General features: G+C 45.1%; 1 protein-coding gene across 1 annotated transcript in view; it reads right to left on the bottom strand.

Annotated features, from left to right (window-relative positions):
* EMB2737 (embryo defective 2737) overlaps positions 1-15593 on the bottom strand; it is a 108346-nt gene that overhangs the window by 11421 nt on the left and 81332 nt on the right. Inside the window, exon 3 of the mRNA XM_086502266.1 lies at positions 13681-13773. Coding sequence (XP_086358392.1) covers positions 13681-13773 — 93 coding nt within the window. The remainder of the gene's footprint in view (positions 1-13680; positions 13774-15593) is intronic.

Below are 15593 nucleotides of genomic sequence, written 5' to 3'. Positions count from 1 at the left end.
TGGCCTGTTCGGGGTCCGTTTGAGGTCATCTAAATGGCCAAGGGTGCCCAACTAATAAAGCTAAGTGTGGGAACTGAAAAAACAGAGAGAAGACCAGAAAAAACGTGGAGAAGAGAGGAGGAACAGCCGCAGGTGTGTTTTTGCTCATTTTTGAGCCTGTTTTGGCTGTAAACTGCTCATCCGAGGTCGGATTTGAGCACTTTGACATTGTAGACTCGGGTTTTGGGCCGTTCCGGACGCGATGGCGCTGTCCATTTTGCCAAATTTCTCCATCTTTTTCTGCTGTTTTGGCTGTGTAAGTTTCTCTTATGAGCGAAGTTTCTGCTCCAGTTTGTGATTGTATCTGGTATCTTTTACCCATATTGTGTGAGCTGTTTGTCCCATTGGTGTTGGCCCAAGCTCATTTGTATCTAAACATCAGAAATTCTCCTCATTTGAGTTGAGTTTTTTGGTGTGTGTGTGTGTGTGTGTGTGTCTGTGTGGAGTGGGCAAGTGGATAGTCTCTCTCCTCTCACTCCAGAGGTGTGTTCCCTGTCTCGGCCAGGTGTGTTGTGTAAGCCGAGTGGTGCCCCATAGTGTGTGTGTGTATCTTCCCAAGAGTGTGTGTCGGGTCATTATAGAGGCGCTGTGTGTGTTTTCATCCCGCTCATATTCTTTTGGCGCCCCCACGGAGGATCTTCTTCGAGTACCTTCTGCTTCGAGCTTCAAGCTTCGAGATTCAGGATTACAGGTTGCAGGTTGCAAGTTACAGGTTACAGGTTACAGGTTACAGATTATAGGTTACAGGTACAGGTACAGGTACAGGTACAGGTGATTCACACAGGTACAGGTAGCTGGAGTACAGTGACAGTGGAGTCACTTGCAATTGTTGTGGGTATGTATCACTTGGCGCCTGTTTGAGCGCATTGTCTGCTGGATTGTACGTTACTTGTGGAAACTGCCATTGTACGCATTTGTGGAGCCATATATGGTTTTATTTGGCAGACCCAGCCACTTCTGAGACTTGGTCTAGAAGATAGTCATTTCTGAGACTTGACTATACGCGATTTGCATTAGCCTTCGTGTGAGGGTCGATAGCGCGAGGTTTTCATTGAGCTGGGGGATTCTCAAATGTAGAGATCCTTTCGGTGATATATGTAGTTGGAGCACCCTTTCTGTGACCTCGCCATAGGCTATGTACTAGTGAGTCCTACTTGATGCTCGGGTTCTATTGTTGACAGTTTATGCATACATATACAGTCTATATTTTGGGTTCCTACTGCTCTATTTTTGGGGAAACTCTGCCAAAATTTTTCCAAGTTATGATGGCTGGTTTTTTGGTCTTTTGAGCCATTTATGCTGTTATGCTGCTGAAATTTGGGCAAAATCAGAGATTAAGTCAGGTGTGCCTTCTTGGGAGCTTCATGGTTGGCTTTAATGGATGATCAAAATGGCCCTCAATTCACTCCATTTCATTTAACTCAAAGAATCTAGATAAATGTTCATGTGTCTAGGAAGATTTTTTTCCAGCAGCGCGTAGTCTTTATGTTTGGGCCAAGAAGATTACGAGAGATCTTGGAATGTCCTTTGCCTGTTGTAATTCCGATGATCAACTATGAAAACTCATTTGATGTGCATGTGTTTGTCCTTATCTAAAGTTGAGCTCCATTGAAGTTTCTGGGGATTGGGTAGTCAAAAGTTTTGGGTTCTTGCACGTGTGTTCGAAGGGGTTCTCAAAGCATCATAATTTGGGTAGCCATGGCTTTCTCTTATCCGGAGTTTCATGGAAGAAGTGATGAAGATGTGGAAGAATTTTTGGAAAAGATGGAGGTTGCCTGCATTAGCAACCAGATTCATGACCCTACGCAAATGTTACGCCTTCTCCAAATTTGTTTGAAGAGTGATGCACGAGTTTGGTCTAAAGCATTTGAAGAGGAGTTGTGTGTGGCTGATCCACCTGTAAGGTTGAGTTGGGACAATCTACGACATGGGTTGGAAGTGGAGTTTGTGAAGATAGAAGATCCTGACAAAGTGTGGCAAGAAGTACAAGGTTTGGTGCAGAAGGAAGGTGAGCCAGTAGATGCGTACATACGTAAGTTTTCATTGGCATGGGAGCGAATGTGCAAGGCCTTAGCACCATAGGTACCCCCGCCTGACATGATGAAGGACAGGTTCTTGGCTGGTCTTTGGGAGAATATACGTTGGTGAGTGGAGCTAAAGAAGCCTAGGACATATGAAGATGCACTAGAGGTAGCAAGGAACAAAGAGTGAAAGTTGAGGAAAATGAGCCAGTTAGGGGTGGAGTCTTTGCCCATGAGGTATGAATTTCAGCCTTTAGAGTCTTTACAAGGTCACATGTCAGGGGTTCATCACGAACCAGTGGTTCCTGTTACTACTCAGGTTATGCCAGCAGTGGTCACTACAGCAGTGCAAGATGATGGGCTAAGGCAAGACATGAGGCAAATGGTAGATTTGATGAAGAATCTCAGCCTAAACATGCTAGGTCAAGTGGGAAATAATCAAGGTCGAGGGAGGTTTGCAAATCAACCAAGAGGTGAAGAAAGGCCTAGGAATGGTGTTGGACAAAGCAATGGTAGGTTTTGGAGGCAGACGCCCACATGTTATAATTGTGGAGAGTTGGGTCACATCAGCCCGCAATGTGATAAGCCACCAAGGATGGGGGGAGACATGTATCCATTGCCAAGACAGGTGCTAACTAGGTCAAATGATTATGGCATCGAAATTAAGGGAGACGAAGGAACCAGTGGACTGACCCAGGAGGAAAAGGGAAAGACAAAAGTGCTAAGTGTAGTCACCTTGGAGAAGGCATCAAAGCTAGAGGATACATTAGTGATGCCTATTGGGAAGAGGACCACAGAGGATAAGGAAGGAAGAAGTGCCCCAGGTCCTAGTAAGAAGAAAGGAAAGAGCCATGAAGGCGAGGATGTCAAGGCCAAGAGGAAAAGGAGAGCTCGTCGAAAGTTTCATGTTTCAGATTTTCCACTAGGGGATGGGCAATTAAGCTATGACTTGAAGGAGGATCTGATGAGCAGGAAGGCAGATGTTACTTTTGGGCAGCTTATAGAGATGGTGCCTAAGCTAAAGCGACAGTAGAGGATGGTTAACCCAATGGAGAAAGAGCCAGAGAGAGGTTCAGTGAAGGTGTTGGCAATGGACGAGCTACCAGACATTTGTCCAATAGTAGATGTGTGGCATAAAAGGAAAAATTTGGGACAAGGTTATGTGGATGGCGGAGCCCAAATATGCGTCATAACATACGCATGCGTTGAGAAGATTGGTCTCACAGTGGCTGGGGTGTCAGGTTTTCGGATCAGATTGGCAAACCATCAAAAAGTAAAATGCTTAGGTGTTGTAAAGAGCTTAGAAGTGGAGGCATATGATGCAAAGGCAGTGGTTGATTTTCATGTGATGCCAACAGGGTTGGGAGCATATCCTATTATACTGGGCAGACCATGGTTACGTGCAGTGGGAGCTGTTCAAGATTGGCGACATGGTATGATTAGCCTCTATGGAAAGACAGGTACCAAGAAGCTTTATAATATGGACACAAGGAAACGATTAGAGGAGCTTTATGAAGATGAGGATGAGTCTAGTGATGAAGACTCTTCCACGGTGACAGATGAGGACAGTGATAGCACTACCAGCAGTGATGAGGATGCTGATGTTGCATTTCTTTTGATGGATAAAGAAATCCAGGAGTGTGGTTTAGTCGCATTTGCGAATGAAGTTGAAGATGAAAGTGAAGGGCCTTATGAAGTGATTGAAGGGCTGATGCAAACCAAGGTTGAGTTGTCAAAGAAGCAGGAATTAATGACGCAAATGATTAGTGGAGACCTCTCAGCTATGGAGAAGGATATATATTTGCATATGCTGGCTAGTTTTCCTGATTTGTTCATTATTTCATATGAAGAGATCAGAGGGTTCAAGGGTGAAGAGATGCATATAGAGCTGAAAGAAGGTGCTAAGCCAGTGCGGCAAAGGCTAAGAAGGATGGGTCAAGAGCAAATGAAAGCCTTGCGAGAAGAGGTGGACAAGTTGTTGAAGGCAGGGTTCATAGTCCCTGTGGAGACCACAGAATGGGTGAGTCCAGTAGTAGTCAGTCCAAAGAAGGATGGGAAGTGGAGGATTTGTGTAGATTTTAAACCCTTAAATGCAGCCACTAAGAAGAACCCATATCCTCTTCCATTCATTGATCAAATCTTGGATTCAGTGGCAGGTTATGAGAGGTATAGTGTGTGTGATGGTTTTTCAGGCTATTTTCAATTGAAGATTGCTCTTAAAGACCGCACAAAAACAACTTTCATTACGCCATGGGGCTGCTATTGCTACACAGTGCTGCCGTTTGGGTTGTCAAATGGACCATCTTTCTATCAAGAGAGCGAATTGGGTGTTGGAACCATTCATTGGTAGTTGTGTTAAAGCTTTTATGGATGACTTCTGTGTTTATAGCAGTAGGGCTGAACACCATGAGAAGCTGCAGATGGTATTGGCTCGATATGATGAATGTGGAGGACAACTAAATCCAAAGAAATGTCATCTAGCACAGCCAAGGGTGAAGTTATTGGGCCACATGGTGTCAGAAAATGGCATTGAGGCTGATCCAGACAAGGTTAAGTCTATTATTCTTCTTCCATCACCTACGAGTACGAAGCAATTGGCAACCTTTATACACAAAGTGAAGTACATGGCACGGTTTATTCCATTGTCTTCGCAGCTTCTTTATCCATTACAGCAAGTGGCAAAGCATGATCCATTGCAATGGGCTGACAAGTGTGAAGAAGTGTTTCAAGAGGTGAAAGAGGTGTTAGGGGGGTTGTCAGCCATGCAGGCTCCTGATTGGGAGAAAGTTTTTTATGTAAATCCATCAGTAGGGGATGATGCCATTGGAGCCATGCTATTGCAAAAGGGGAAGGGCAGCCATTATATGAGGCCAGTGTATTGTGCAAGCCGAGCGAAGTTGGTAGCGGAGAGAAAGTTCTCGGAAGTAGAGCTAGTGATGGCCAGTGTAATATTTGCTTGTCGACGATTTCGTCATTACTTGCTACCACGGCCTTTTGTTTTCTTGACGAGTTATGCCTTTTTGCCACAGTTAATTAATGGTACTAACATGTCAAATGTGGTGAAGAAATGGGTAATTGAGCTGCAAGAGTTTGAGTTCTCTTTTCTAGTGGAAGATAGTACAAGGGCTACCCTAGCTGATTTGTTGACCTACAAGGAGAATTTCCTTATTGTTAAGGAAGAGGTGGTGAGAAAGGTAGTTGAAGAAGTGCCACAGATCAGCAATGCACATGTGTTGTTCTTTGATGGTTCATACAGAAAGAGCCATGATGCAGCTTCAGGGGGTATAGCACTTTATGATCCAGAGGGGAAGCTAGTATGCAAGAGAGGGTTCAAGTTGGATGCGCATAGTAACAATGAGGCTGAATATGCTACGTTGGAAGCTGGATTACACATTTGTTTGAAGCATGGGGTTAGAAGGTTGAGCATAAAAGGTGATGCCTTGTTAGTGGTGAAGCAAGTGCTGGGTGTGTGGAAGAGCAAGAACAGCTCATTGAAGGAAATGTGTTTCAGCATGGAGCATCAGACACATTGAACGTGCTCTAAATGGGGAGGCACATGAAGCGGCTCAAGGCATGATTGGGGAGCTATTTGTGATGAGGACCAACTTACCTCTTTACCATGGTCGGGAAAGTTTGGCTCAAGAAGAGGAGTTTTTGCTAACAGGAATTATTCCAAAGGAGATTCAGAAGTCTAAGAAGTATGGTTTTGTGCGTAGAGCATACAGGTACAAATTGATTGGTGATTTCTTATACATGAAGGGCTGATCTCGTGTTGAGACGTGTACCTTGGCGGGAGGAGCTTTACAGAGTGTTGGAAGAGAATCACGAAGGTGCATGTGGTGGCCATTTTGCTCTAAAAATCACCTTGCATAAGACTTTGCAAGAGGGGTATGTATGGCCTAGTTTGCACAAGGATGTTCACCATTGGTGTAGGTCTTGCAATAGGTGTCAAGCATTTGGGAAGAGAGTGTTGAAGCCAGAGCTATGAAAAACCATTATGGCGTTTGATGTGTTTGAAAAGTGGGGGATTGATGCAATAGGCCCGTTACCTATCACAAGCAGGGGCAAAAGCTATATTTTGACGACAGTGGACTATCTTTCTAGATGGGCAGAGGCTATAGCAGTAAAACAGATCACTGCAAAGGATGTGGCAAAATTTGTGTATGATGAAATATGTTGCAAGTTTGGGGTGCCATTAGAGCTACTTTCAGATAAGGGGCCAGGATTTAGAGCTAAACTGCTAGACTTCTTATGCACAAAGATGAAGATTAAGCACCAGCATACCACTCCTTATTACCCGCATAGTAATGGCTTAAATGAAAGATTCAATGGTGAGTTGGTACAAATTCTTTCTAAAGTGACAGAGCACCAAGGAAAGAATTGGGATTTGGAATTGCCTAGTGCATTATGGGCTTACCGTACTTCGGTGAAGACAAGTACAGGGTTTACTCCATTTCATTTGGTGTATGGAAAGGAAGCACTATTGCCTGTGGAGGTAGAGTTGCCTGCGGTCAAGATGTTAGAGAAGTTGGTTGGGCCGCCTAGTGATGCATTCAAAGAGAGGCTCTTGCAGTTACAAGAGGTTCAGTTGGATAGGATGAGCGCATTGGAGCATTATGGGCAGATGCAGGATAAGGCTTTGGCAAAGATAAATGAAAGGGTCAAAAGTAAGGGTATCAAGAAGCATGACTTGGTTTTGCGCTACAACAGCAAACTGGACAACACCTTCCAAAAGAAGTTTCAAATTAAGTGGGAAGGCCCTTTCAAGTAGTGGAGTGTTTCCCGAATGGTACATATCAGTTGGCTAACCTGGATGGGATTTTACATACGTCAAGGGTAAATGGATTGCGTCTTAAGTTGTATCATGCTAGGTTGATGATGGTGGAGCAAGATGAGTTTTCTGAAGAGCGAGTGATGTCTGTGAAGGATGAGGAGACTTGTGATGTGGTGAGTCTTATATCTCTCTTTGCTGCTGCTGATCATGAATGATCTAGCAGGCTAGGGGATGGGCAAATTATGTCAGGAGTTTTTTGGAGCAAGGCATTGTGCATATGTACATACACACGCATGGTGCATCGAATAAAGAATTGCCCATTTTTCAGAGCCAGGTGGTTACGTGGGGCCCACATGTGTACAGGTAGGACAGGGTGTACATAGTGCATCGATTTTCACTATTACCAGTACCACTGTGTTTTTTCTACAATAAGGAGGAGTTGGTAGCGCGTAAAACTTCTTGAGGAAGCTATCCGCGGGCCGACGACATGAGGTAAGTAGGTGCGTCAGATGGCATCGAGTGGCGTCAGGAGGCCGAACGGGGTCAATATTTGCACGTGGATGAATACGGACACAAAGTGGTGTTTTCTTGTGAGAGTTATGCAGAAAGGTCATCATTAGGACCACTTTTTGGGGCCACTTCACGTGGTTGCGAGACGCATTATTGAAAAGAAATGAGTGCCAGGTGTGCGGATGATGCAAAAAGGTGACAACTATGCACTGCGAGGTCAGTTTTTGGCCTGTTCGAGGTCCGTTTGAGGTCATCTAAAAGGCCAAGGGTGCCCAACTAATAAAGCTAAGTGTGGGAACTGAAAAAACAGAGAGAAGACCAGAAAAAACGTGGATAAGAGAGGAGGAACAGCCGCAGGTGTGTTTTTGGGGTTTTTGGAGCCTGTTTTGGCCGTAAACTGCTCATCCGAGGTCGGATTTGAGCACTTTGACATTGTAGACTGGGGTTTTGGGCCGTTCCGGACGCGATGGCGCTGTCCATTTTGCCAAATTCCTCCATCTTTTTTTGTTGTTTTGGCTGTGTAAGTTTCTCCTATGAGCGAAGTTTCTGCTCCAGTTTGTGATTGTATCTGGTATCTTTTACCAATATTGTGTGAGCTGTTTGCCCCATTGGTGTTGGCCCAAGCTCATTTGTATCTAAACATCAGAAATTCTCCTCATTTGAGCTGAGTTTTTTGGGTGTGTGTGTGTGTGTGTGTGTGTCTGTGTGGAGTGGGCAAGTGGATAGTCTCTCTCCTCTCACTCCAGAGGTGTGTTCCCTGTCTTGGCCAGGTGTGTTGTGTAAGCCGAGTGGTGCCCCATAGTGTGTGTGTATCTTCCCAAGAGTGTGTGTCGGGTCGTTATAGAGGCGCTGTGTGTGTTTTCATCCCGCTCACAGCGGGTATGGATAATAAGGGTATCCAAGTAGGGCTCCAACCATTGTAGCCTGGTGGCGGTGGTGGTGGTGGGGGCAATGGCGGTGGCAAAGGCGGTTGCACTGGATCAGGGTCAGATGGCTGCACCATACTCCTGAAAACTTCCCCGATCGGAACAGACGCCTGAGAAGGTTGCCGGTTGGAAGCTCTCGTACTTTCTGGTGCCGGAGGAGGAGGTGCCACCTGGGGCATCAGAGAGGGGTAACATGCAGCTCAAAAATTGTTGAAAACTTTGCAGCATCAGAAGATTTTGCTGAGGATGCCGCGAAAGAATGTCGTGAACTCGTTGAGCAAAACTGCAAATATTCTACTGAATCCATGAAGTCCAAATCTTGGGTTCTTTATGGCTTATGCCCTATAAGACACAGCGATGAAGACAGGAGCGCGCCTGATGCGCGATGAAGTAAGGGTGGGAGTGGCTAATAAGTCCGGGTTGGAGAGCGAAAATACCTCGAATAAAATTCCAATAGCTCTGTCTGCTCTTTTGTGGGATCGATATGCTTTCAAAAAAGCACACGCCTGATGCTCTGATACCACTGTCACAAGACGGGCACCACGTGCCAATAGAAAAGAACAGACTGAACAAATTTTTAGCACTTCATTAACACTGAACTGAGAGAGAGAGAGAGAGAGAGAGAGAGAGAGAGAGAGAGAGAGAGAAAGAGAGAGACAACACGCGACACGGAGTGGCGGAATTCCACCCCAGAGAGTATTGGCCCCAAACCTTGGCGCCCCTTTTGGTATTTCTTTATATTGCATCAACACAGTACAAGCCGATACTCGTGACTCTGCACCTTTGTCAGGAAGCATGCCAGAGAATGAACCCTAACCTCATATTTAAAGGCCTTAGGCCCCAAAAGTAGTTCACAATAAAAAGCCTTCAAACTCAAAAGCATCTGGTCCAAAAGCAAAGCAAAAAAGCTGCCAGCATAAATCATAGAAATCTGTACAACCTGCCACGTCATCAGTCAATGCAAAACACGAAGATCCGTACAGCATGCCACGTCATCAGCCAGCTTCGCAATTCTTTTGTGTGTGTGTGTGAGTCCTGCTTTATTTTTATTCTTTATGTCACTTGGGGCCCCATCGGACGAGGTCCCCATAAGTTGATAGGACTTCTTCTTCTGTTACTTGTTCTTCTTAGGGTTTAGGCCTTTCGGCCGACATCTATAGGTTGGCTCCATTCTTTAGGCTTTGACACATTAGCAGTTCGTTACAACATGCTTCTTTTGTTTTCGTGCAGTTGCAAAAGAAGATTGACGGCCCAAGTAACCGGGGTAGTCACTCCCCTTGTTGCGCTTCTTCAATTGCTTCTCCGATGGCTTCTACGCTTCATTGATTAACTTTTCGACAACATCATTAAGTTCTTCTTCGGTGAACATCCTTGGAGTAGGAGGTTTCTCGATTGCCAGTTTTATTGGTGACTCGATGGCTTTCTGCCAATGAGTGTGCACTTCATCCATCGGGTGCCGGGTCAAAAATTTGACATATTGTGGATCCTTGACAAACTGGAGCATTTGCTTTGCGCACTCATCAACCTGCTGTTGACATTGCATCTCAAGCAGCCAACTCACGGATTTCCGCGAACAGAGCTGGCTGCTTGTGGACCTGCTGCTTTTGAGCTAGAAGCTTTTGCGTTACTGCTTTTTGCATCCCTTGTAAGAATAAAAGGAACCCAAGGACCTCACTCTGCAGAGCATATGGACGCAGAGCCTAAGAGCAGAGGACCCTCGGGAGTTGTACTTTGCTCAAAGATTAATATAAAAAGTACCGAAAGGGGCGCCAGTCTTTGGGGCCAATCTCTCTTGGCACGGGAACTACGCCAAGCCGTGTCGACTCAACTTAACTATGATTTGATTCTGTGAAGTGTTTTAAGTGAACCTCTCCCATATCGCGACAAATTCTAGACTTGCGGTATCCAAGTTTCTTACAGTGGTATTAGAGCTCAGTTAATTTCTCTTCTACTAGGAAACCCCAAAGACTAGCACCCGTTCCAGTATTTCTTTATTATTGATCACATTAGGTACAACTCACGAGGGTCTTTACTCTCAGACTTTGCGTCCAAATGCTCTGCAGAGTAAAAGGCCCAAGGGCTCTTATAAACTTACAAGGGATGCCCAAAAACAGAGCCCAAAAAGCAATCAGCTCAAAAGCACTAAACCCGAAAAGCTTGGGGCCCCAAAAGCTAGCGCTATAATCTACAAAAAGCTGCCAACGTGATTTTTGGAAATTCGTAAAGCCTTTGCTACATTAGCACAACAACGCGATTTTTGGCATTCTGTAGGGTCATGCCACGTCAACAGTCAACGCGTTTTACGTGTCCGCCAGAGTTAACGTTTCTGTCTTTTAGAATTTCGGACCCCACGATCGATGCTTCATAAGTTCTTCAAGTTAGTCTGTTCAGTTTCTCCTCCAATTAATCATGCCATGACATCACTTTGTGACATTCCCCCCTCTTGAAAGAAATGTAATCGCCCTCGATTACACCTGCATAAACAACCAAAGGACAGAAACTTTCTTCATTGGACATTGACTCTATGAACTCATGCACTATACTCCTCCAATCCTACACTTCTACAAAGACATCAGTCACGGATCAATCACATTTTTGTCAAGGATTTCAAAGACAAATCCTGATCATTGTAACCATTAGCAATCACATCCAGACCACACTGATCTTTTCACGGATGTCTTGATCTACTAAATCTTGTTACTATCAGATTCATTTCCTTTCTCATTTCAATCAAGCAAACCATGCCCATGACCATCCCCACAAGACTGTACATCCACATACCATGCAGTTCAGAAATCACACACGTCATTCCGCAAATATTGTCAACCCCTAGAATAAAGAGAAATTAGTGACTTTTTCAAACTAGGCAATTTGTGTCATAAAGGAACAGAGTGGCTCCTCTCTTGTGATTGGACCTGATTCAACCTTGCTTATTCATCGATGACTTTGGCATAGACACTGCTAATCGCCCAAAAGCTTCAAGTTACAACTCTCTTTGAAGAGAATTTATGAGGTTCTCTTCCTCCATCTATTTTCCATCGAGGGCCAAAAAGTACCCTTGACCAAATTATCCAATGGACCTAGCTTACCTTTTTGTTCTTTTCTCGTGCCTTGGGCCCCGTTGGTAGCTCTATTGGCCTCCCTGTCCTTGGCACCTCAATCTGAATCGGGCTAATCTACCAGCTAATTCCCTTTTGTTTCTTTCCTTGTGCCCACGAACCTGTGGGTAGCTTCGCTAGCCTCTTGGCAGATCAATCTCAGTCATCGGAACCATGAGATACACTATCATCAGATCCTTTTTCTTCTCTGGAATCCTCTGATGAGCTTGCATCTCGTTCCCTTAGTTCGTCAGAACCCTCAGATGCGCTACCTTCTGATTCTCTTATTGCTCCAGAATCCTGTGATGAGCCGTCATCCAGTTCCCTTGATTCATTCTCTTCATTGGGAGACTCTTGCCCTGTTGAGGTGGATACTATCTTAGGATAAGTTAATGAGCCGGCATGCATTCCAAATCCTTGTTTAGCATGTCCCATAGGTCTCTGAATAGAGTCAGACTTTTGGTTTAGACAATACTCTCGAATCTCTTTTGGCAATCCAAAGCAAACACATTCAATCTGGTCTCTCAAAGGAGGGGGGGGGGGGGGGGGGGGGGGGGGGGGGGTTCCCCTCTTTATGTATGCAATAGAGCCCACAGGGAGGTGCCCTTAGGGCGCAACCTCGCGTGCAGATCTGGCTAGTGTTGGCAGTCAAAGCAGGTTCCTTGCCTAACGTTTTTGGTCAGCACTCCTGGCACTTTTCAGATAAGCCCCCCAATGTTTTTCATGGGTAGAAGTTGCAATGTTTGGAGATCATCTCCACGGTGCAGCATCTCCTCACGGCGGCCTTACACAGGAATTGTGATCATCCAGATCCAGATCCAAATCCAGACCTAGCCATGAGGAGGTGCACAAGATCTATGTTCTCAGAGCATGTTACAGGTGATACCCATGTGGAGGCCATGTCAATACCTCGGACCACCCTTGGTCACTTGTATGAGTAGCTTGTTATCAGCATGAAGAGCTTTTCCCAAATCTCTCTCTCTCAGATTTCTTTAGAGCTGCCACTGGACACCTGGAGGAGTTACTACCACAACAGAGCTCGTCGTCTAACACCAGAGGCACACAGATCGACCGAGCGACTGAGTTGGGAAGATCCAGACGCCCACGACTGCGGAGGACTACACAGCATCGGCGGAGGCTGCATTAGAGGATTTGGATCACTTTGGCTCGACATGCACAATGCCCGGTTAGACTACTAACCATGGAGGAGATTGATGAGATCCGCCAGTGACCGATGCTGGATCTCTTGTGATCTAGCTATCCCAGCTAGCTGCTGTTCACACCTAGTAGTTTAGGATTCCATAGTATTTTATTGTGACATTTGTCATTTCATTTTTGTCATTGTTGTCATCTTGTTACTCTGACTCTGACTTTGTATAAGATCCACCACATTGTAACTTTCTGGTCTCATAGGTCACTTTGGCCTTTTGAAGACGTTAATATAACATTTCATTTCTCTCTCTCTCTCATTCTCATTCTCAAAAGTCCTCTCTCTTTCTACCTCAGTGACCTCTCTTCTCCACAGGTGCCTTGTCCACATGCAGGTGTTCTAGATCAGAGTCAAAGGTGTCCACCAAATAACGAGCCAGTTCATGTCTTCATTGCATCTTCCGCTGCCACCTTTGATAGGAGCCACCAACAATCTCACGTGTAGGAGCAAACTAGCTCCCCTTGGTCAGATTCTCTATCCCATCTACACTTTTGTTTCTTTTAATTTCCCAAGTTTTGTGCTGCGTTAAGTATTTATTCTAGATTTGGTAGTGCAAAATCTAGACCCCTTCTAACATGGTTGAAGCTGATGACATGGTACTAGAGGCCATTCGCTGTTCTATTCCTCTATGGCTTGAAGCAAGACATAGTCAGCTACTATGGATGTTAAGAATCCCCCTGTTTCTTCTCAAGTTGCAATCCCTCAAATATCTATGGACCAAACAACCATTTGGTAACACCCCCGTTAAAAAAGAAAAGGTGAACTAAACATCCTAGCCCACAAGTTGTCAGCCTGATCTCACATCAGAAACGTGAACGCCTAAGTAGCCAAGAAAATGCTTACAAACAAGACCTGGATGTGAACGACAGAGTAAGTCCAGATAGTACAAAGCACGAAAAAATTCACTTTCACCTAGGCAAGATTTTACTGTTTGTCAAATTTTAGTGACTGCAAAATCTTCATCATCAAAACATGAATCAACCTGCATACGTCAACAGCTTGCCAAACCCATATCCTCAAAACACGCAACAATGGGAAAAATATTTTGCATACATGACTTGCATGTGAAAACACTGTGAACATAAAGATGAGAAAATAATACTTAGACAACACGTTGGTGCTGTAGTGCACCTGCCCTTCGCCTAAACACATTGTACATCTGAGGCCACCAAATCCGTTACAATTCTTGCAGTCTCTGCACGTTCTCCACACAATAAAGACTTATTAGTAATGATGAAGGTAAAGCGATTCAAAAAAAATCCAACGCCCCGACTGCTAGGATTTGTCCATGTCTAGTTGCTAATTATGCACAGCAGTAAACATTCAGATGAAAAAAACAAGACAAGTCTACTCCCGTCTACAGTTGTAAGGTACCAAACAATTTCCGACCTTGAAGCTCTTTCCCACAAGAGATGGAGTTCCTACACCTCTATCATGCATGAACTGACCTATGTTGTTGAGTTTGATAAGGCAGATCTTGCAAACCACCAGTGGAGGCCCAACCATCAGCAGCTTGTGGCCATACACATCCTTACCTAGCAATTAAGAGCGCTTACTTGCAGAAATTGTGGAGTTCCTAAGCCCAAATTGTATCCAAGAGGAATCAGCTTAGTGTGGACAAAGCAAAAGCCCTTATTTTTGGTAGCTTGCAAACTCTTGCAAAAAATCAGAACACATACAAAGAATGAGATCTACTCACACTGTGGGGGTTCAACAACGGCAAAGGGTCCAAGGCGAGGTTGCTTATGAAGGTGCTGCAGAATTAGAGCCTGAGATGGGGCCTAGGCCTTGGTATGGGAGGACCTAGATGAAATAGAGCCTTCTCCCTTGAGCAGCCATAACTATGAAACTATTGCCTCTTCTGCCCATAGTGATAAATCTTTGTCAAGGGTTTTAGAGTTTTGTTTTGCAGCTAGGCCCAACGCAACTGATCACTACGTCCGTTTGCAACTTTGGCTGCTCTCTCTCTCTCTCTCTCTCTCTCTCTCTCTCTCTCTCTCTCTCTCTCTCTCTCTCTCTCTCTCTCTCTCTCTCTCTCGCGCGCGCGCGCAAGGCTCGTCTCTCTCCCCAAGCTAGGCTCTATCTCTCCCTCTATCCTAAGGCAGGAGCTCTCTCTCTTCCAGGGGCAGGAAGCAGGAGCTTTACGCGCAGAGTTCTCTCTCTCGTAACCTGCAGCCCAACCCCACGCATAACCCCCCCCCCCCCCCCCCCCCCCCCCCCGGAACACGTGCAGGTTCCCATACAAGGTTATTTCCAAACAATTTACAAACAGCTTTCTCAGCCCTGCAAGAAAACAATCAATTCAGAAATTTACAGAATTTGCAGAACTTTCAGAAATTGCAGAATTGGCAATTGCAGAAAGCGGGAATTTGTTTGATTTGCAGAAATTGCAGGAAAGACAAAAGGTATGCCATGTATGCTTAAAGTGGGGAGAACATGTATGCATAGTGTGGTGCATGTAGGGGGGTCTCCTACTACCATTGCTAATTCCCCTCTCGTTTTTTGCGACGACCAAGCATGCGGAAACAAAATAATAAACTTGACCCTTTAGAGGATGCAGTTCAAAAGTGCAAAGAATGAAATGACCGAAACAATTAACAAGATCAACCGCAACTTATTGGGCATAATAAAACTGCTCGACAAACGCGTGTTGGCCCAAGAAAGCAAGATAGCTACACCGGGAGATCGTGTGATGGCCCAAGACGAAGAGATTGCGTCACTCAAGAAGGAGCTCGCTGAGGCACGATCACGAAATACACTTGAAGAGGTAGATATGCAACCTTCAGTAATAGAGGAACTAAATACGATCAAAGAGCAAGTGCGAGCCATCAAAGAGGGGGAAGAGCAGCACAAAGAAATGACGACCTCTTGGGTGGACGTTATTACAAAGACTCAACAAAAGGCAGATGAGGCGGAGAGGTGGATTGAGGTTGCCAAGAAAGAAAAAAGCAAGGAAACAACTACGTCCACACCCACCATCAATAACTTGACACTTGAAGAGGAGCAAAGAAGGCG

The sequence above is a fragment of the Adiantum capillus-veneris genome, chromosome 26 (assembly GCF_014529385.1).
Source record: "Adiantum capillus-veneris isolate H3 chromosome 26, ASM1452938v2, whole genome shotgun sequence".
NCBI lineage: Eukaryota > Viridiplantae > Streptophyta > Polypodiopsida > Polypodiales > Pteridaceae > Adiantum > Adiantum capillus-veneris.
The sequence above is the reverse complement of the archived record's forward strand: the minus strand, read 5'-3'. Positions and strand labels throughout refer to the sequence as shown.